The sequence below is a fragment of the Trachypithecus francoisi genome, unplaced genomic scaffold (assembly GCF_009764315.1).
Source record: "Trachypithecus francoisi isolate TF-2019V2 unplaced genomic scaffold, Tfra_2.0 Contig01461, whole genome shotgun sequence".
Classification (NCBI taxonomy): domain Eukaryota; kingdom Metazoa; phylum Chordata; class Mammalia; order Primates; family Cercopithecidae; genus Trachypithecus; species Trachypithecus francoisi.
Genome location: NW_022681433.1, coordinates 10,708,020 through 10,728,914, shown reverse-complemented (window position 1 = coordinate 10,728,914; position 20,895 = coordinate 10,708,020). Strand labels below are relative to the sequence as shown.

Sequence of the window (20,895 nt, the reverse complement as noted above, 5' to 3'; positions counted from 1 at the left end):
CGTGGCCTAGTATTAGAATATTTTCTTATGCTTACTGTTCATACTGAACATAAAAATGTAAATATAATAATATGCATATAATTTTTGAACTGAACTGTTTTCTGAAAATGCTTGTTTCAAATAACCCTTTGAGAGAAGAGAAATTCTAGGTTATAGTTTTACTGTAAAATGGTGGTAAATTTCAAGTTTGTATTTTTTAAATGGAGAAATGGATAAATCAGCACATTGTTCTGTAATATACCATAGTTTATAAAATGGAGTCTGATACAGGTCAGTTTTATATAACTATTTTCGAAGTGCATTTATTTTTCATTTTTTGTTTGCTCTACCTTTATGGTGAATAGTTGAGATTCCCCAAAGATGAAAGGAACTATTACATGTCAGATCATTTATTTGACTTTCTGTTTAAGGAGCAACTCTGTATCAATACCTGCTTTTCATTGACTTAATGATACCCTCTTCTTCTGCATTGCTCCTTTTCTGCTTCCTCTTTTTTCTTTTCACCTTTTTCTTATCTCGTAATTTGGTATTCTTTCCCATCATTTTCTGGACACTTTTTTCTCAAAGATCATCCTGTCAAGTTCAAGAGAGTATTTGCTGAGGTCATTTTGTATGTTTTCACCAAGGGTAATCATCACTGTATATCACCCCTTCATCTTGAAACTTTTTTTGCCTAGGTTTTTGTAGTATCACTATATATCACCCCTTCATTTTCAAACTTTTTCCCCTAGATTTTTGTAACATTTACTCTCATTTTTCTAAAGTCATTTTCTTGACTTTCTTTTGTTTTCCTTCTTTATCTCCCCGTGGGCTCCCACCACCCCAATCACTATAGATATTTCATTAAGGTTTAGTGTTGGTCTCTCAGCTCACCCTACTCATTTTCTTTACTCCTCTTGTAAACCCATAAAGCATGAACTAAAATATTTTCTCAGTTTAGACATTTTTTCTGGAACTTTAGATGTATAATCTACAGTTGCCTTCTAGAGCAAAATTTATTTCTCTCAAGACTTAATCTCTCTCTGGGGTTTCCCCCATCTCCATTACGAGGGCAGAGCTCTTTCTTGTAGATTTGCTCATCATTGCATCCCTAGTACTTAGTATATTGCACCAAGTAAATTCTCAATAAATATTTAAATAAATGGCTTTCTAGGAATAAAGGTTTTGGATCTTATAATCATCTTCTGCTTCTCTGGTATAATCATTCATAAGTCTTTGAATCAGTTTTCTTGTTTTGTAGTCATTGCCCACAGTCAGTTCCTCATTACTTCTTTCTTGGAATTTTGCAGTAGTTTTCTAACTAGTTTTAGTTTCTCCTATGTCTAGCTCTACTTTTTGTTGTAACCGTAATTTCTTCGAATAGTTCTGGTCATTCATTCAGTATTTCCTGAGTGCCTGCTACTAATAGTAGCTATTATATGTGATAGATGCTAGCATAAATGTTATACTCTACTTTTTTTTTTTTTTTTTTTTGAGACGGAGTCTTGCTCTGTCGCCGGGGCTGGAGTGCAGTGGCCGGATCTCAGCTCACTGCAAGCTCCGCCTCCCGGGTTCATGCCATTCTCCTGCCTCAGCCTCCCCAGTAGCTGGGACTGCAGACGCCCGCCACCTCGCCCGGCTAGTTTTTTTTGTATTTTTTTTAGTAGAGACGGGGTTTCACAGTGTTCGCCAGGATGGTCTCGATCTCCTGACCTTGTGATCCGCCCGTCTTGGCCTCCCAAAGTGCTGGGATTACAGGCTTGAGCCACCGCGCCCGGCCTATACTCTACTTTTCTTAAGGAGCTTACAGTCTAGAGGGAGAGACAAAGATAGAAATAAGTACAATAGATACAATGTGATCAATGCTAATTGTAGTAGGTTCAAAGTGTGACTAGCTGTAGGGGAGGAGCCTAGCTCTGCCTGGTTGAGGTCAGGAAAAGTTAAAATGAGACTTTAAGGTCTATAGAGTTTGCTTAGTAGACAAGGGCCAGTATGTTTTACTTGGAGGAAAAACAACCTGTGTATATTCACGGAGGTGTTTCAAACCTTTCCGTACGATGCTGTTTATAAGACTGAAGTGCAAATTGAGTAACCTCCCTCTTTATTATCTCTGATTTTTTCCGTCTTAGCTCCTTTTACTTCCTTCCACTTTCTCCTTCAGTCACACTTCTGGGACAGTAACTGAAATTTGCTCTCTGAGATTTATTCAGAATGTTTTTTTCTGTCTTTTTATTCTCTATATTATTACCACTTTACCCCTGTCCACTTAACAGAAGTGGTCTTTCTTTCAGTCTTATTTTTTCCAAGCTTGTTGTTTATTTCTGTTAGGATAATTTCAGAATCAACTGTGATTCACTTATTTAGGGGAATATCTGTTTCTCTTCATGGATTTTGAGACCCATTTTACTTGTTTTGCTCTGTAGTTTCTGCTGTTGTGTTCTGCATATGAGGCGCTTGATGAATTTTTGACTACATGGATGAGTCTATTTTACAGGGTCACTCTGTGGTCTGTGGCCATATTCATGTTTTCGTTTTTATGAATGATGAACAGCTTTTGTCTCTGAGATAAGGCAGAGAGACTTTCTTCCACTCTAGACTCAGTGGAAGAGAAACCTATCAAATTTATCAATCTTTCCCTGGAGTGCTTTGTCCTAGGCATTTGCTCAGTATCTTCTTTGGTTGAAGGAATGTAACTATGAACTTGGTTCTTGCTAGATAGTGTTTTTCCTAACCTGAAGTCATGCAGCTATTCTCTTCTATCTTATTCTAAAAGCTTTTAACACTTTGCCTCTATATTTAGGTTGTTACTGTACCTGGAATTCATTTTGTGTATGGTGTGAAATATAGGTACAATGTCCTTTTTAAAAAACACAGATGTGAAAGTGTCTTCTGAACTTTTTGTTGTATTCTGTCTGTTCTTTCCTAACCATCATCCCTACCACTTTTTTTCATATGCAGTTGCGTACCACACAACTTCTCTGTCAGTGACGGGCTGCGTATATAATGGTGGTTCCATAAACTTACAATACTGTGTTTGTACTGTACCTTTTCTATGTTTAGATATATTTAGATACACAAATACTTACCATTGTGTTACGGTTGCTTACAGTGTTCAGTACAGTAGCATGCTGTACAGGTTTGTAGTCTTGGAGCAGTAGGCCATACCATATAGCCTAGGTATGTAGCAGTCTATTCCATTTAGGTTTGTGTAAGTACACTGTATGATGTTTGCACAACAATAAAATTCCCCAACAATGTATTTATCAGAATGTACCCCATCATTAAGTGATGTATGACTGTGTACGGGAGGAATACAGATTTTTGGATGTTAATCTTGTATCCTGCAACCTTGATGAACTAGTAGTTTATTTTTTGTAGATTCCTTTGGCATCTTCTGTGTAGACAATCATGTTGTCTGGATGTAGGGACAGTTTCTTTTCCAATATGTGTGCTTTTTACTTTCTGTTTCTTTGTGAGCTGCCTAGGGCTTCTAGCATTATGTTGAATAAAAGTGCTGAGAGTAGACATCCTTTCTTTGTTTCTGATCTTAAAGGGGAAGCATTTAGTCTTTTACCATTAAGTATTTGTGTTATCTGTTGTTACCTGTTGGTAACTTATGCTTGTTCTGGATGTCCCTGACTTATGATGGTTTGGCTTACAATTTTTTGACTTTATGATGGTGTGAAAGCAATACACATTTGGTATGCTTCTTGACATATGATAGAAACACACTTTTGGCTCAATGATATTTTAAATTTGCAGTGGGTTTATTGGGACCTAACCTTATTGTAAGTTGAGGAACATCTATATATTGATGTTTTTACTTTTCATCCTTGCTAAACTCAGTCTTAATAATTCACACTTTATCTGTAAATCCTTTTGAAGTTTTTATGTACATAAACTTATCATCTGTGAATAATGACTGGTTCATTTTAAATCTAAATCCTTATACCCTTTATTTCTTTTTCTTTGCCTTTTTGTTGATTAGCATCTTTATTGCAGTGTCAAATTTTAAAAAAATGTGACGATAGTAGGTGTGTTCCTGTAGTTCCTGAACACAAAGCTTTCAGTGGATTGTCGATAAACATTATTTATGCTGTAGGGTGTTTATAGCACCCTACTCTTCTCAGATAAAGGAAACTTTCACCCAGTTCTTAGTTTACTAAACTTGTTTCTTGTTTCGTTTTTGTTTTACAGTCATGAGTTGTTGAATTTTACCAAATTTTTCTTAATTTATTGAGATTTGAAAAAAATCAGTTTAGTATATAATTTAAATGGGATTTTCTTTTTAAGCCTGTTGCTGTGATGAATTTAACCTTGCCTTCCCAGGATAAACACATAAGAATATAGTGCTGCATTTGGTTTCCTAATGTTTTGTTTAGGAGTTTTGCATTTATGATTCAGATTTGTCTGTGATTTATTTTCTGTGATTGTTCTTTTCTGTTTTCCTTTTTTCAGATATGGACTCTCACTCTGTTGCCTAGGCTGAAGTGCAGTGGCACAATCATAGCTCACTGCATCCTTGAACTCCTGGGCTCAAGTGATCCTGTCACCTCAGCTTGGCTAATTTTTTATTCATTTTAATTTTTTTGTAGAAGCAAGGTCTCACTTTGTTGCCCTGGCTGGTCTTGAACTCCTGGCTTTAAGCAGTCTTTCTGCCTCAGCCTCCCGAAGTGCTGGGATCACAGACAGGAGCCATTGTGCCTCGCCTGTGATTGTTCTCATTGGGTTTTGTTGTCAGAGTTATGCTAATTAGTTGCTTAAAATTAATTGGGAAGGATTCCCTTGTTTTTCATTTCTTGGAACTATTTGTATGACATGGGAAGTATTTCTTCCTTTATTTGGCAGGACTCACTAGTAAAGCCATCTAGGCTTGGATATTTTTCTTTGTGGAAAGATCTGTTGATTGATTTTTTTTCTTTTTTTTTTTTTTAATATTTTTTATTATACTTTAAGTTCTAGGGTACATGTGCATAACGTGCAGGTTTGTTACATATGTATACTTATGCATGTTGGTGTGCTGCACCCATCAACTCGTTAGCACCCATCAAGTCATCATTTATATCATGTATAACTCCCCAATGCAATCCCTCCCTCCTCCCCCCTCCCCATGACCCCCTCCCCATGATAGGCCCCAGTGTGTGATGTTCCCCTTCCCGAGTTCAAGTGATCTCATTGTTCAGTTCCCACCTATGAGTGAGAACATGCAGTGTTTGGTTTTCTCTTCTTGTGATAGTTTGCTAAGAATGATGGTTTCCAGCTGCATCCATGTCCCTACAAAGGACGCAAACTCATCCTTTTTTATGGCTGCATAGTATTCCATGGTGCATGTCTAAAACACCAAAAGCAACAGCAGCAAAAGCCAAAATCGACAAATGGGATCTAATTAAACCAAAGAGCTTTTGCACAGCAAAATAAACTACCATCAGAGTGAACAGGTAACCTACAGAATGGGAGAAAATTTTTGCAATCTACTCATCTGACAAAGGGCTAATATCCAGAATCTACAAAGAACTCAAACAAATATACAAGAAAAAAACAAACAACCCCATCAAAAAGTGGGGAAAGGATATGAACAGACATTTCTCAAAAGAAGACATTCATACAGCCAACAGACACATGATTTTTTTTCTTAATCTTTTTTTTCTTTTTTTCTTTCTTGAGTTAGTTTTGGTAATAAGATGTAGTTTCTCAGTTTTATCTACATTTTCAAATGTTATATTATCAAATTTATAAGATTAGCCTGTGATTTTTTGACTTTGTTGATCCTACGCTTGTTTTCTTTTGATTCATTGATTATTAAGAAGTGCTTTAAAAAATTTAAATGTCTGGAGCTTTTCTTGTTATCTGTTTTGTTAAACTTTTTGTTGAAGTATAACATACATTCAGAAAAGTGCAAAACTTATGTCTTTAGCTCTATGACTTTACACAAAGTGAAAATACTTGTGTAACTAGCATCTCCGAATTATCTTTTCACCCCTCCTTCCGTTAACGTTTGTCCCCCAAAACATCACTGTCCTGACTTTTACCATCATAGATTAGATTTATCTGTTTTTGAGCTTATAAAAATGTAATCATACTCTTATGTAGTGTTTTCTGTCTGGCTTCTTTCACTTTGGTGTGTGTGTGTGTGTGGGTGCGTGTGTGGGTGTGTGGGTATGTGGTGTGTGTTGAGATGGAGTCTGCTCTGTCACTCAAGCTTGAGTGCAGTGGTGTGATCTTGGCTTATTGTGGCTTTGACTTCCTGGGCTTAAGCAGCTTCCCGGGTAGCTGGGACCACAGGTGCACACCACCAGGCTTGGCTAATTTTTCTTTATTTTTTTGTATAGATGAGGTCTCACTGTATTGCCCAGGCTGTTCTTAAACTCCTGGGCTCAAGTGATCCACCTGCCTTAGCCTTCCCAAATGCTGGGATTACAGGTGTGAACCATCATGCCCATCCAGATGTTTGTAATGTTAATCCATGTTATTGTGTGAGGCAATGATTTATTCACTCTCATGGCTGTTTTTTTTTTTTTTATTTTTTTGCCCCCATTGTGTGACTATACTACAAGTTGCTATTAATTCTAGTGTTGATGGTCATTGTGTTTTCTGTTTTGGCAACTGAATGGTATTGCTGTGAACGTTTTTTTATATGTCTTATGGTGGACAAACTATACGTTTCTATTGAGTAAATACCACAGAGTGAATCTGGGGCCTATTTATCTTTTTTTTTTTTTAACTTGATGTTTAGCTTAACTGGTTTTAGTGTTTGCATGACATATTTTTCCATCCTTTTACTTTCAACATGTATCCACATTTTTCATTGTCTTTTAAGGTGTTTATATTGAAATCTAAAAATCTTTTTCTTTTAACCTGATTGTGTATATTACATACACATATAGTACTTAGTGTGTGCTAAACAATGTTGTAGGTACTTTATATATAAATACACCTCTTAGTTTTCATTTGGCTAATTTGTCCTTGTTTTGCTCTGTACTTAAAAATTATACTCCTTGGTTGTAAATTTAGATTTGCAATTATATTCTTTCTCCGCTTTGAAGATAACATTTTGCTGTCTTCTGGCTTACGTTGTTGATGTTGAGAAGTCACCTGTTAGTTTATATGCTATTCCTTTCAAGGTACTGGGTGTGCTCTAAATTTTGTTTGTTTTCTGGAGTTATTATTATTTTAAATTTAATCCTGTTTGGCTTATTGAATTTGTAGGTTGGTATTTTATGATATTCTCTGTAGGTATTTGACCTCTGCTTCAATCTAGTCCTTCTGTACTCTCATGAATCCCATGAATGTATCTCTCATTCTTCTCCCTCTATAACTTCCATGAATTGTAGGCTACATTTAGGCCTTTCTATCCTTATGTATTTCAGTTTTATGTTTCACTGTGTTGCACTCCGGATAATTTCTTCTGACCTTTCTTTCACTTCATTTTTTTTTTTTTGGATGCAGGTGGAATGCAGTGGCGCAATCTCAGCTCACTGCAACCACCACCTCCGAGGTCAAGCAGTTCTCCTAGTGCAGCCTCCTGAGTAGCTGGGACTACAGGGGTGTGCCATCACGCCTGGCTGATTTTTGTATTTTTTGTAGAGATGGGGTTTTGCCATGTTGCCCAGGCTGGTCTTAAACTTCGGAGCTCAAGTGATCTGCCTGCCTCAGCCTCCAAAAGTGCTGGAATTCCAGGCGTGAGCAATCCCACCTGGCCTTTAATGGTTTTTCCATATGTGCGAATACATTGACCTGTTGAGTTTTCAATTTCAGGAATTGTATTTTTTCATTTTTAGAAGTTCTATTTTTAAAAAAATCTTCTAATTTAGTCTTTATAATTTTTTTTTGTTTCCTGTAGATATTTTTGAAATTGTCTTTTATTTCTTTAAGATTATAATAGTTTTACAATCTTTGATAGTTATACTGTCAAAAATTGTGAGTCTCTTTCTGTTATCTGGTGTTTCTGCTGGTTCTCCCTCGTAGTTGCTTGGTTATTTTTGACTCGATACTGCTCATTGTTCTAGAAACATTATAGTGGGGATTCTTTGATATTTATAGGATGAAGGCACCCTTCTCTAGGCAGGACTTGGATTTATCTATGTTAGGTGCTTGGGACTATATTAACCGGGAGTCTCTTGGGTGCATGTTTTGAGATTCTCTGGGCCACTTAGGTCATGTCAACCCCAACAAGTGTGCAGGCCCATGGCCAAAACTAATTACCTATTCCTTCCCTGTGTTCGTGTTGCCCTTCTCTGTTTGGCACCAAAGCAGCCTTCTCAGCGGTTCCCTCCAGGCGGGTGGGGCTGGGGAAGAGAGGTGTTCATTTCTAGTTTACCTTCTCCTTTGCAGGTGTATCTTCTTTGGGTAGGGTGGTGGCCTACATTAATGTCAGGAGAGTTTCCTGTTTGACTGTCTGCCTTGATAGGTGCAGATATACTTCTGTTCCCCTGGCCCTATAAGACCATCAAAACTGAATCCCACATTTGTCAGAATTGACAGATGCTTTCAGAGTGTAAGTAGCTATAATGTCCCAGTTGTTTCCACTTACTTCCCTGGATTCCTATTTTCTCTTAGGTTTTAGTTTGAGTACTTTGTGGTGCTTTTAAAAAGTATTTATTTTTTATTCTTTTTCTCTAGCTTACTATTATTATTATTTTTAGTTGGAGGGTTAGGGCAAATAACAAAGCTTTCCACTGAGGAAATGACAGTAAAAATAAGTTTTGTTTTCTAAAAATAATTTTGGGAAATGTTCAATAGAGTGATTTTCATTAAATGGTAAATTACTGTACATTAGGAGGTAGTTATAAATTTTGGTTGGTGGGGAAGGTTACCATTTATGTTAAGAATGTTTGTATCTATTTTTTGGTTTGCATCTAATAGTTTTCTTGTTTTAGGGGTAGAAATATTTCTGTCATGGCTCATTCAAAGACTAGGACCAATGATGGAAAAATTACATACCCTCCTGGGGTCAAGGAAATCTCAGATAAAATATCTAAAGAGGAGATGGTGAGACGATTAAAGGTAAGTAAAATTATGTTCTTTTGGACATCTGTGTAGGGCGGAGGTCCCTTGTGGAAATCACATGGGGCTATAATAGATCTTGTTAGGGTAACTTGAAAAAGCAAAGCAAAGCAGCAAATGACATAGGAAAGATCTAAGGGAGTAGAGTATATAAGGAATAGTGGGGATTTGGCTGTGATTAATGGGACAGCAGTTAGAAACGTGAAGCTTAGATTTTCTGGGATCTTCTATATTTGGGTATAAAGAACAAGTCTACAATACTCATATTCCTTATTGTCTCTACAAAGTTGTCTCCTTTCTCCTGTATAGTTTCTAAAGACAACCACTTTAACGGAGTTTTAAATCTTTATACTGAGTAATTAGGCTGTGTACTACTTTCTTATAAGTTATTTTCAAAGTAGGTCAAAGGGCCTCACTTTTAGCTTCTCCCTTTGCTTCTGACATATAGTAATGAATCAAGATTGGTGGTGAACTTCTGTGGATGAGGCTAGGGCCTCTTCATATGTATTTGAATAATATTTTCACCTTTTCCTTTAGGGTTGTGGTGATCGCTGTAATTGTTAAAATGGTAAAGGAGCGTAGTGTCCAAGGAGAATGTTAAGTTGGTCTGTCAGTTAGTTTAGATGGTCTTTATTTTTGAGCATTTCCGATCAAGGTTGTATCTACCTAGATATTTATGTTCCTTGATATATTATTATTTACCTGGATGTCAGGGCTGAAAAATGTTCCTAAATTAATCATTGAAGATCCAGGGCGTTAAAAACAAATACTCTTCTTTATTGCTACATGGTGTATAGCAATTTTTGTAAGGAGAAAAAGATGCTAATGCTGTCATAAATTTCACGTAAAGTCTTAATATTGTACATATATATGTTTATACCTCAAGTATTAGAATGTCAGACATCAGATATTTATTCAAAGGAAAATCATCTTTGAGCAGATTAAATTTACTATTAGGTGGATATTTTATCTAGTTGGGAAACGGTGTATATTTTATTAAGAATAGTCAAGCTATAAATCCCTTCTATATATGACATGCTTCATTTTCTATGTATTTACCTTCTCTTGACCTGTTGCATTTTTTGAGAAACTAATACATTTATTACCTTATATTTGTTTATACTAAGAATAAATGAGCATTCCTGTTGTTTGTTGAGAAACTAATCTTGAACTCAGAGCCTACACTTAAACTGATTAGCATTAGTGTCTTTTAGAAATGTTATTTTCTCAGATTTCTTTTCTAATTTGGAGGACTCATGAGTTATTAATGAGTTTTATAACAGCATTTGAGTTGTAGACAGTAGAGAGGAATTCCCATTTTCTGGACCTTGAACAAAACTTTGTGGTTATTGTTGTTGGAATGATTGCCTGAGTACTCATATTTAGTGTTTGTAATATGCTTTCGTTATTTTGTAGACATTTATGTCTGGCAGCAATCCAGTTGTACTTTTTTCTCATTTATTTTCCTAATTTATACTTCCTATTTTTAGCATCCTCCTTCTTAGAAAAATATAAAAAAATTATATGGGATGATATGTACAAATAGCCAAGTAAGTTTTATACATTATAACAATTTGTTAACATGTAAGGTGACACTGTTTATAAACTTTATTTTTTTCCGGTAACATTTTGTTCAAAATATGTTTAATCTCTTATCTTTTGTTAAGAGAGCTACAGAAATAAACAGTTCCATGCACGCAGTTCTTTTTTACCCTTTGTGGTTTTTCCTAAACACATAGGTAATCAAAGCATAAATCTTAAAAGTGATAAAATAAAAAAGTTAAAAGACCTGGACACCATACCCTTAATCTAAATGTAATGCCAGGTTGGAAGGATTAGTCTACTGTTGGTTTTTGTAGAGATGGGGTTGGTTCTGGTATCTGGCATAATTGAACTGAGAGTTTGCTCTGTGAGGAACAGTGTTTTCCACAGCTGCTCTGAGAATTCAGTAGAAATTGAGCCATTTATTACTCAGAAGTCTAGCTGGATGGCAAGTGGAAATCCTTGCAGCATAAAGGACCAAGACATTTAGCATTGATACCTTGTGGCCAGCCACACTTGTTGCCTAGTGTTTGCAGCACCACCTAGTGGATGCTGGATGGTCACCTTTCCATTGGAGTTGTATTTAAATGTCAGTTCCTGTCAAATTAGGCAATTTTGTTTCATCTGAAGTAGGAATAGTGCAGACTGAGATCATCATTGTAATTACTAATTTTGAAATCAGAGAAAGCTCTTCTCAGAATTCATGGTGTACCATTCTATTTTCTATTCACCTTTTATAGAAGTATTTTTGAAAAAAGAACCATTTCTTTTAGCTTCCTTTGGCTTAACTCACATGTGCCACTGAATTAATGAATTATCTATATCATATTCTCTTTTACTGCTGCACAAGAAATATTTTGTTGGATGCTATGGTAGATACTTCAGAGTAACTTTTCAGTGTTTAGGGATGCATCTTTGACATCCTTTCTTAAATAAAACCATGTGACTGGAGTGGTTTAATGGCTTAAAGGGAAAATTAAATTGTCATCTTAGGGTTTTCTTTAGGCATATACTTTTTCTTCTCATGAAAGGATTAGAAATACTATTTTTAAAAAAGATGGTATTCTTAAGGACTTACTCCTTTTAGTCCAGTTGTACAAGTGAGACCAGAAGTTTCCATAAATATTCTATTGGAATTCTTCCAATAATGACTACTACATAAGGGCAATTTAAACTTTAAAAATCTGTTTAGCAGATATTTTGGGTAAATGAAAAAATATTTTAGTAAATATTTTAAAGAAAAGTTTACTTTGTAGTTTTAGAAGGATTGTGTTCTCTCAAGTAGAGACTTTCTGCAGAAAAATGAAAGTATATTCATTTGAAGTTAACCTTAGCAATTAATATGACCTTTATTTCACATGGCTGTAGTTTTACATGGAGCATTTCATTATTTGATTTCTTTATTTTTGTATAGATGGTTGTGAAAACTTTTATGGATATGGACCAGGACTCTGAAGAAGAAAAGGAGCTTTATTTAAACCTAGCTTTACATCTTGCTTCAGATTTTTTTCTCAAGCATCCTGATAAAGATGTTCGCTTACTGGTGGCCTGCTGCCTTGCTGATATTTTCAGGATTTATGCTCCTGAAGCTCCTTACACATCCCCTGATAAACTAAAGGCAAGTACTGATTTAAATAACTCCAAGATTGACTGATACTTTGATTTATCTTTCTAGCTAAAATAGGAGTTAAGGTATTTAGATGATTATTTCCTTGGATTCTTTGACATTAGCTACAGTAATCTTTTGCTAAACTTACGGTTTTTTTTAGAACATAGTTTTGAAAAACTCTCTGGTCTTGAGGTTAAGAAGTAGATTAATACAGTATATACTTTTTTTATATTATGTTATCATTAGCTCTGTTTCTTTCATTATAATTTTGGAAGCAATTCCTTTTCACTTTCGAAAATCCATATTGAAGACCATGGTCATTATTTAAAAGACAATACCTAGTATAAACATGAGTTTGTAATATATAATCCTAATTTATTTAATGGAAGGTGTGATATAAATTGTTATGAAGACAATGCAGGCCAGGCGCAGTGACTCAGGCCTGTAATCCCAGCACTTTGGGAGGCTGAGGCAGGAGGATTACTTGAGTTCATGGGTTTGAGACCAGCTTGGGCAACATAGCAAGGCCTTGCCTCTACTTAAAAAAAAAAAAGCCTTGTGTGGTGCTGTACATCTGTAATCCCCTAATTACCTGGAAGGCTGAGGTAGGAGGAGTGCTTGAGCCCCCAGGGGGCGGAGATTGCAGTGAGCCTAAATAGCACCACTGCATTCCAGCCTGGGTTGAGTGAGACCCTGTCTCTATTAAAAAAAAAAAAAAAAAAAAAAAAAGTGAACAAAATTTTAATGGAAAGATACAAAAGGCATGTATTTCTTGGTTACAGTAATTGTAATTAAAACTATATAAGTGCAAACTCTTTAAAAGATGCGAAGGGGAATAGCACGAGTAATCTTTTTAGGAAAATGCTGGTAGCAAACATGAAGTAATTGGAATCGTGCAAAAGATACTGAATGTTTATAAGTCAGGTCAGGTAGGAATTAAAAACAGCAACAATAAAAGATAATTGTGGAGGCCGGGTGTGGTGGCTCACACCTGTAATGCCAGCACTTTGGGAGGCTGAGGTAGGCGGATCACCTAAGGTCGGGAGTTGGAAACCAACCTGACCAACGTGGTGAAACCTCGTCTCTACTCAAAATACAAAAATTAGCCGGGTGTGGTGTAACCCCAGCTGCTGTGAAGGCTGAGACAGGAGAATCACTTGAACCCAGGAGGTGGAGGATGCAGTGAGCCGAGATTGTGCCAGTGCACTCCAGTCTGGCCGACACAGCGAGACTCTCAGGAAAAAAAAAAAAAAATTGTGGAAACTATGGATTAGAAAATGAGTCCGTAGAAAGATTATTAATCCACAGTATGAAAAAATGGCAGACAATTTATGTTTATTTCACTTAATAAGTCTTGCTGTTACTTATGTGTCAGGAACTGGATTTACAGTGGTGAAAAAAACCCAGGTGTGGTTCTTAGACTCATGGAGTTCTTGATAATTGAAGTGAGGAATGTGCTTATTTGATCAAGTCTACCAAAATTCAGGTAGAGAATGTACAACCTGTTTTGGGCATGCTTGTTTTAAATTTTGATTGGTAAAAGAATCTTAGGATGAGGGAGGTAGAGAGCAATATTTGTCATTTAAAGGTGGAATTGAATTGTAAGATTTGGCTGGTCCATGTAATTGTATACCCAGGTACTAGCTTGGTTTCTAAATGTGAATTTCTCATTTGGAGGTGCTTAATCGGTTTAAGGAATGATTCTATTTGTTTGATGGTGGCTGTGGCTCTGCCGTACTAGATGTCTTTTTGGCATTCTCATGAGGAGGAAGTCTAACTTGCCTCTCTTGGGGATCTTTCAGTTTGCATAATCAAGGACCTATTTCAGGGCTTTGGGGGTAACGAGAAGTTCTCCCTAAAGAATAGCTACACATCTGTTCTGTTTCTAACAGGACAATTTATGAAAAGGCTGTAAAAGAGCTGAAATTAGGGTCTTTTTGCATTATTCCCTAGCTGAAAAATTGTAAGTATTTGGTTTTTCTTATGAATTTTTGAGTCTTATTCTAAATGCTTCTTTTTTCTTTTTGGAGGATAGTACTTAAAAATTATTGACTTTGAGGGTGCTTTCTAAATATTTAGGAGATTTCACTTCGTTTTGATCAGCGTCAAGTTCATATATATGTGTATATATTTTGTCTATAGTAGCGTTGTATACATATTAGAAAATTGTGATATTTGAGCCTTACCTTTCCACTTTCAGTTTGTTGTTGTCATCAGCAAACCCCTTTTATACAGTTGGCTTCATGTTTAGGCAGTAATTGGTGAGGTTATAAGTGACTGTTGTCTTTCCGTCGCCACATAGAGTCAATATGGCATGTATACTCTTTCAGCAATCCAGCAAGAGTTCATTCATAGAGAACATATTTTCCACAGTGCTACTATTAAAGTAACTTGTTTTGTTTTAAGTAACCTTTTTTTAAAAAAAAAATTTATTTTAGGTTCAGGGGTACATTTGCAGGTTTGTTATGTAGGTAAATTGCATGTCATGAGGGTTTGGTGTACACATTATTTTGTCACCCAGGTATAAGTATGGTTCCCAATAGGTAGTTTTCCGATCCTCACCCTCCTCCCACCCTCCACCCTCAAGATGCTGGTGTCTGTTCTCTTCTTTGTGTTCATATGTACTCAATGTTTAGTTCCCAATGATAAATGAGAACATGCGCTATTTGGTTTTCTCTTCCTGTGTTTGTTTGCTTAGGATAATGGCTTCCAGTGGCATCCATGTTGCTGCACAGGACATGATCTCATTCTTTTTTATGGCTGTATAATGTTCCATGGTGTATATGGAATATTTTCTTTATCCATTCTACTGTTGATTGGCATTTAGGTTGATTCCTTCTCTTTACTACTGTGAATAGTGCTACTGCGAACATACGCATACATGTGTTTTTATGGTAGAATGATTTATATTCCTTTGGGTATATACCCAATAATGGGATTGCTGGGTCAAATGGTAGTTCCATTTTCAGTTCTTTGAGATATTGCCAAACTGTTTTCCACAATGGCTGAACTAATTTATATTCCCACCAGTGATGTATCAGCATTCCCTTTTCTCTGCAACCTTGTCAGCATCTGTTACTATTATTATTTTTTTTACTTTTTACCTATAGTCATTCTGACTGGTGTGAGATGATATCTCATTGTGGTTTTGATTTGCATTTCTCTAATCAGTGATGTTGAGCATTTTTTCATATGCATGTTGGCCATATGTATGTCTTCTTTTGAAAAATGTCTCTTCATGTTCTTTTTCCTCTTTTTTTTTTTTGGACGGAGTTTTGCACTGTTGCCCAGGCTGGAGTGCAATGGTGCAATCTTGGCTCACTGCAACCTCCGTCTCGCAGGTTCAAGCGATTGTACTCCCTCAGCCTCCCCAGTAGCTTTGATCACAGGCGCCCGTCACCACGCCCGGCTAATTTTTGTATTAGTAGAGTGGTTTCACCACGTTGACCGGGCTGGTCTTAAACTCCTGACCTTGTGATCTGCCCACCTCGGCCTCCCAAAGTACTGGGATTACGGGCATGAGCCACCACGTCCGGCCTGCCCTCTTTTTAATGGGGTTGTTTTTTGCTTGTTACTTGTTTAAGTTCCTTATACATTCTTAATATTAGACCTTTGTTTGATGTATGGTTTGCAAATATTTTCTCCCATTCTGTAGGTTGTCTCTTAACTGTTCTGCTATACAAAGCTTTTTAGTTTAGTTAGGTCTCATTTGTCAATTTTTGTTTTTGTTGCAGTTGATTTTGGCATCTTCATCATGGAATCTTTGCCAGGTCCTATGTCCAGAATGGTGGTTCCTAGGTTATCTTCCAGGGTTTTTATAGTTTTAGGTTTTACATTTAAGTCTTTAATCCATCATGAGTTGATTTTTGTATATGGTTTGAGGAAAGGGTCCAGTTTCAGTCTTCCGCATATGACTAGCTAGTTATCCCAGCACCATTTATTGAATAGGAAGTCTTTTCCTCATTGCTTGCTTTTGTGGTTTTGTTGAAGATCAGATGGTTGTAGGTGTGCAGCAGCATTTTTGGATTTTCTATTATGTTCCATTGTTCTATGTGTCTGTTTTTGTACCAGTACCATGCTGTTTTGGTTACTATAGCCTTGTAGAATACTTTAAAGTTGGGTAATGTGATGTCTTCAGCTTTGTTTTTTTTTTTTTTTCTCTTCCTTTCCTTTCCTTTTCCTTTCCTTTTTCCTTTCCTTTTTCCTTTCCTTTCCTTTCCTTTCCTTTCCTTTCCTTTTTTCTTTCTTTCTTTCTTTCTTTCTTTCTTTCTTTCTTTTTTTTGCTTAGGATTGCCTTGGCTGTTTGGGGTCGTTTTTGGTTCCATAGATATTTTAAAATAGTTTTTTTTCTAATTTTATGAAGAATGTCCTTGGTAGTTTGATAGGAATAGCTTTTAATTCAGTAAATTGCTCTTTGGACAGCATGGCCTTTTTATTAATATTGATTCTTCCTATCCATGAACATGGAATGATTTTCCATTTGTTTGTGTCATCTGTGGTTTCTTTGAGCAGTGTTTTGTAATTCTTTTTGTGGAGATCTTTCAGCACCCTGGGTTGCTGTATTCCTAGGTATTCTTTTTGTGGCTGTTGTGAATGGAATTGTGTTTTGTGTGTGTGTGTGTGTGTGTGTGCGTGTGTGTGTGTTTTAAAGACAGAGTCTGGCTCTGTCACCCAGGCTGGAGTGCAGTAGCACAATCTTGGCTCACTGCAATCTTTGCCTCCTGGGTACAAGCAATTCTCTTGTCTCAGACTCCTGAGTAACTGGGACTACAAGCACATGCCACCATGCCTGGCTAATTTTTGTATTTTTAGTAGAGATGGGGCTTTACCTTGTTGGCCAGGCTGGTCTTGATCTCCTGGGCTCAAGCCATCCACCCGCCTTGGCCTTCCAAAGTGCTGGGATTATAGGCTGAGCCACCGTGCCCAGCTGGTATTGTGTTCTTGATTTGGCTGTCAACGTCAACATATGTGGTCATCATTATGTGGTGAATCACATTTTAAAATTTCGCTGAAGATTGTTATGGCTTATTATATGGTCAGTTTTAGAGTATGTGCCATGTGCAGATGAGAAGAATGTATATTCTCTTGTTTTGAATGGAGAGTTCTGTGGATATCTGTTATGCCCGTTTGGTCAAATGCTGAGTTTAGGTCCTGAATATCTTTGTTAGTTGTCTGTCCCAATAATGTAATTCCGTCAGTGTAGTATTAAAGCCTCCCACTATTATTGTGTCATTATCTATGTCTCTTCGTAAGTCTCTAATAACTTGCTTTATGAATCTGTGTGTTCCTTTGTTGGATGCATATATTTTTAGGATAGTTAGGTTTTCTTGTTTAATTGAACCCTTTATTAATATGTAATGCTCTTCTTTATCATTATTGGTTTAGAATAGCAACCCCTGCTTTTTTCTGTTTTCTGTTTGCTTGTTAGATTTTTCTCCATCCCTTTACTTTGACCCTATCAGTGTTGTGTATGAAATGAGTCTCTTGTAGACAGCATACAGTTGGGCGTTGCTTGTTTAACCAACTAACCACAGTGCATCTTTTAATTGAGGCATTTAGTGTGTTTACATTCAAGGTTAATATTGGTATGTCCTCATTTGGTCTTGTCATCGTGTTGTTAGCTGGTTATTATGCAGACTTGATTGTGTGGTTGCTGTATACAAATGTAGATACAAATGCAGATATAGTAAGTTAGTCAAAAATATGAGATGGGAATAGATTTAGAAAGATAGGGAAAAGCAAGTAATTACAATGATTAGTAGGAAGCTTGACAAATTGAATTCTAAGAGTCTGAGCCTCTCTGTGGTATCTATTGTATTGTCATTTGGCAGTTACAAAAATTGTTTCCTAAACTGCTTTTGCTATTTAATTACCATATATTTTGCTGTTCCAGGAAACCTGATCAGCTCTCAGTCATTGCAACATTTTTTATTCTAAAAATAGCATAAATTTTAGCTGTCTCAGTTTTCAGGTCTATTTGTTTATCTTTTGTTGTAAGATGAAGTTTTTTGACTTTAAGATTATGGTAAATGATTTACTGTTTTCCTATGAGGGATAGTAAGATATTTAATGTAAGATATTTAATGTTGTTCATACAGAGATGTACTTTAAAAAAATTTTAGCGAAATACAAATTTTTTCTGGTTCTTTATAGTTTATTATGATATGTACACATGAGTGCTGAATAAACTCTAGGGATTTCATGGATATTTTCATTTAGTGTTCATAATCTGAATGGCACTTTGTCTTTTTTTTATTTAAGGATATATTTATGTTTATAACAAGACAGTTGAAGGGGCTAGAGGATACAAAGAGCCCACAATTCAATAGGTATTTTTATTTACTTGAGGTAAGCAATATCTTGTATCTTGAGATGACATTTTATATTTATTTTTGTTTATATATTTTTACTAATCAAAATATTTAACTTTCACTTTTTTACCTCTTATTTTTAGAACATTGCTTGGGTCAAGTCATATAACATATGCTTTGAGTTAGAAGATAGCAATGAAATTTTCACCCAGCTGTACAGAACCTTATTTTCAGTTATAAAGTAAGTTTATTTTATTAAGTATGTAACATTAAAAAAAAAGAACAAATTTTGAACATGTAGGTGAATCTGCATAAACTGTTACAATTAATATTAGAAGGCTAAGAGATGTAACTTTTAGTACACTTAAATTTATTTGTATAAATGTTTCAAAAATGAATAGAGCTTGATTTTGTATTATATGTAATTATTGGTTAGATGAATGGCATAAGGCCAATGTAAAACTTTTTGGATTGCATTATTCATCTATAAAAAATACATACTGACTTCTTAATGCATGTGGCTATTTGAGCTTTTTGTGTATTCTTTAAAGTTATTTACTAGAATTAACTTCAAAGCAATTCAATTTTCTGAATTTAAGGCAGAACTGAAGTTGCTTTTGATGTAATTACTTTTGATTGTGAGACTGGTTAAAATTAGGGAAAAATAATTTAAGAAATGTAGTTTAAAAATACAATTTGTATACTAAAGTATGATGTGGGAGAGAGGGAAGATTTAAATGAATATACAAAGAATTTTATTTAATATTTTAGTATTATTTTTGTGAAGCATAATGCTTGTCAGTATCATCTTAAGAGTAAATCCTGTGTATCTCAGTTGTAATTGAAACAAAATCTGTTTTGAATTTCAGCAATGGCCACAATCAGAAAGTCCATATGCACATGGTAGACCTTATGAGCTCTATTATTTGTGAAGGTGATACAGTGTCTCAGGAGCTTTTGGATACAGTTTTAGTAAATCTGGTACCTGCTCATAAGGTGAGTAACAATATAATACTGTAATGTGTCTAATGCCTGTTAATATTAAAGCTTAAAATTTGTGCTTAGATTCTAAATATGGTTTATCCTGCTTTAACCTTTTAGAGAATCCATTGGTTTAGTTATATTAATACATATTTATTGTGTTTAATGTGTAATAAAGAGATACACTTAGTCACTAGTAAGAAATTGTAGATTTCATGTAATAACATACTTGTTTTGATTCAGTTGTGTATAGAGTATATTTCAGGGAGTGAGTTAGTAGGTACTTAGATGCTGTTACATAACTTACTTATCAGAAGATGAAACCAAGTAGGGCCATAACTAAAAGGTAGTGATAATGTAGATAAAGAGGACTGGTGAAATTTAAAGGGAAGTCTCTACTAAATGGGAGAGGAGTAATATGTTGGTGACAGTGTTTTTTGCCTGTGTGATGTTAAGATGTTATGTTTCTGTGTGTGTGTGTGTGTGTGTGTGTGTTTGTGTTTTGATTTTAGAAAATGATTGAATCTCCAGTTAGAAATACGGTTCTGTAATTTAGAAGGCTGTGGGTTAAGGAGAGGAGGACAGGAATCACCAGTGTAATTATCTGTGCAAATATAAGACCTCTCTAGCAAGATATAGTCTCAATGTAGAGCTATGCAGGATTGACACAAATAATGCTTGAGTGAAAATGATCTCATAATTCAAAAATCAAACTCTTAAAGAAAACAGTGTCTGAATCCTGAAACTTAGCAGACACTACTAATAGCCAGATTAGAGCTCAAAAATTCAGATAATATGTTTATTAAATAAAATTCACAGGTCCTGGTGTGCTGTGGGTTCCTAGTCAGCTGCCATCTTGCTCCTTTTCCCACCCCTCACTCCTTCCTGTTGCACCTTCTGAATGCAGTGCACCATGTGCTGACTCTACCCAGACCAGCCTCACTTCTGCCTCTGGTGACCACAAGAGGGAAGGGGGAAGCTGGAAGCAGATCTGCAGAGGCTTGTCCCATTGTCTCCTTCACCTTGGTGCCCACATCTAGTTATAATCCCTGTTAATCCATTTTATTAAATGAGCTGTAAAAATCAGCCGGGGGCCAGCTAGTGACTTCCCCTGGGCAAACGAACACCTGGCCTGATGCCACAAACTCTACTGCCTGTGTGCTCAGGTGAGAAGACAGAGGTTATGAATCTAGCCCCAGAATGCCCTAGGGAGGAAGGCTGAATACCCAGGGGGAGACCTGCTAAGCCTTTCAAATGGGTTGTGCCTGACTGGACTCTCAGCCTAGCTCTCTGGAACCCTCATTCACTTGTCGGCTGTGCCAAGACAAACCCTACTAGACACAAATCGAGTATCTAGCTTGGCTTTCTACACTGAGCAGCTGACTACCAGAGGCATCTGAGGTCTCCATCCATCCATTGTCATGGAGGAGACTTTGTTGGGGAAAATAAACCCACCCTTCCTGATTATAC

General features: G+C 36.1%; 1 protein-coding gene across 5 annotated transcripts in view; it reads left to right on the top strand.

The window, feature by feature from the left end:
- Positions 1-20,895, top strand: part of PDS5B (PDS5 cohesin associated factor B) — a 184,404-nt gene that overhangs the window by 51,618 nt on the left and 111,891 nt on the right. For all 5 annotated transcript variants that reach the window (XM_033235594.1, XM_033235585.1, XM_033235601.1 and 2 more), the window contains exons 2-6: positions 8,856-8,982; positions 11,939-12,142; positions 18,395-18,481; positions 18,588-18,685; positions 19,314-19,440. In XM_033235594.1, coding sequence (XP_033091485.1) covers positions 8,875-8,982; positions 11,939-12,142; positions 18,395-18,481; positions 18,588-18,685; positions 19,314-19,440 — 624 coding nt within the window. In that variant the 5' untranslated portion in view covers positions 8,856-8,874. The remainder of the gene's footprint in view (positions 1-8,855; positions 8,983-11,938; positions 12,143-18,394; positions 18,482-18,587; positions 18,686-19,313; positions 19,441-20,895) is intronic.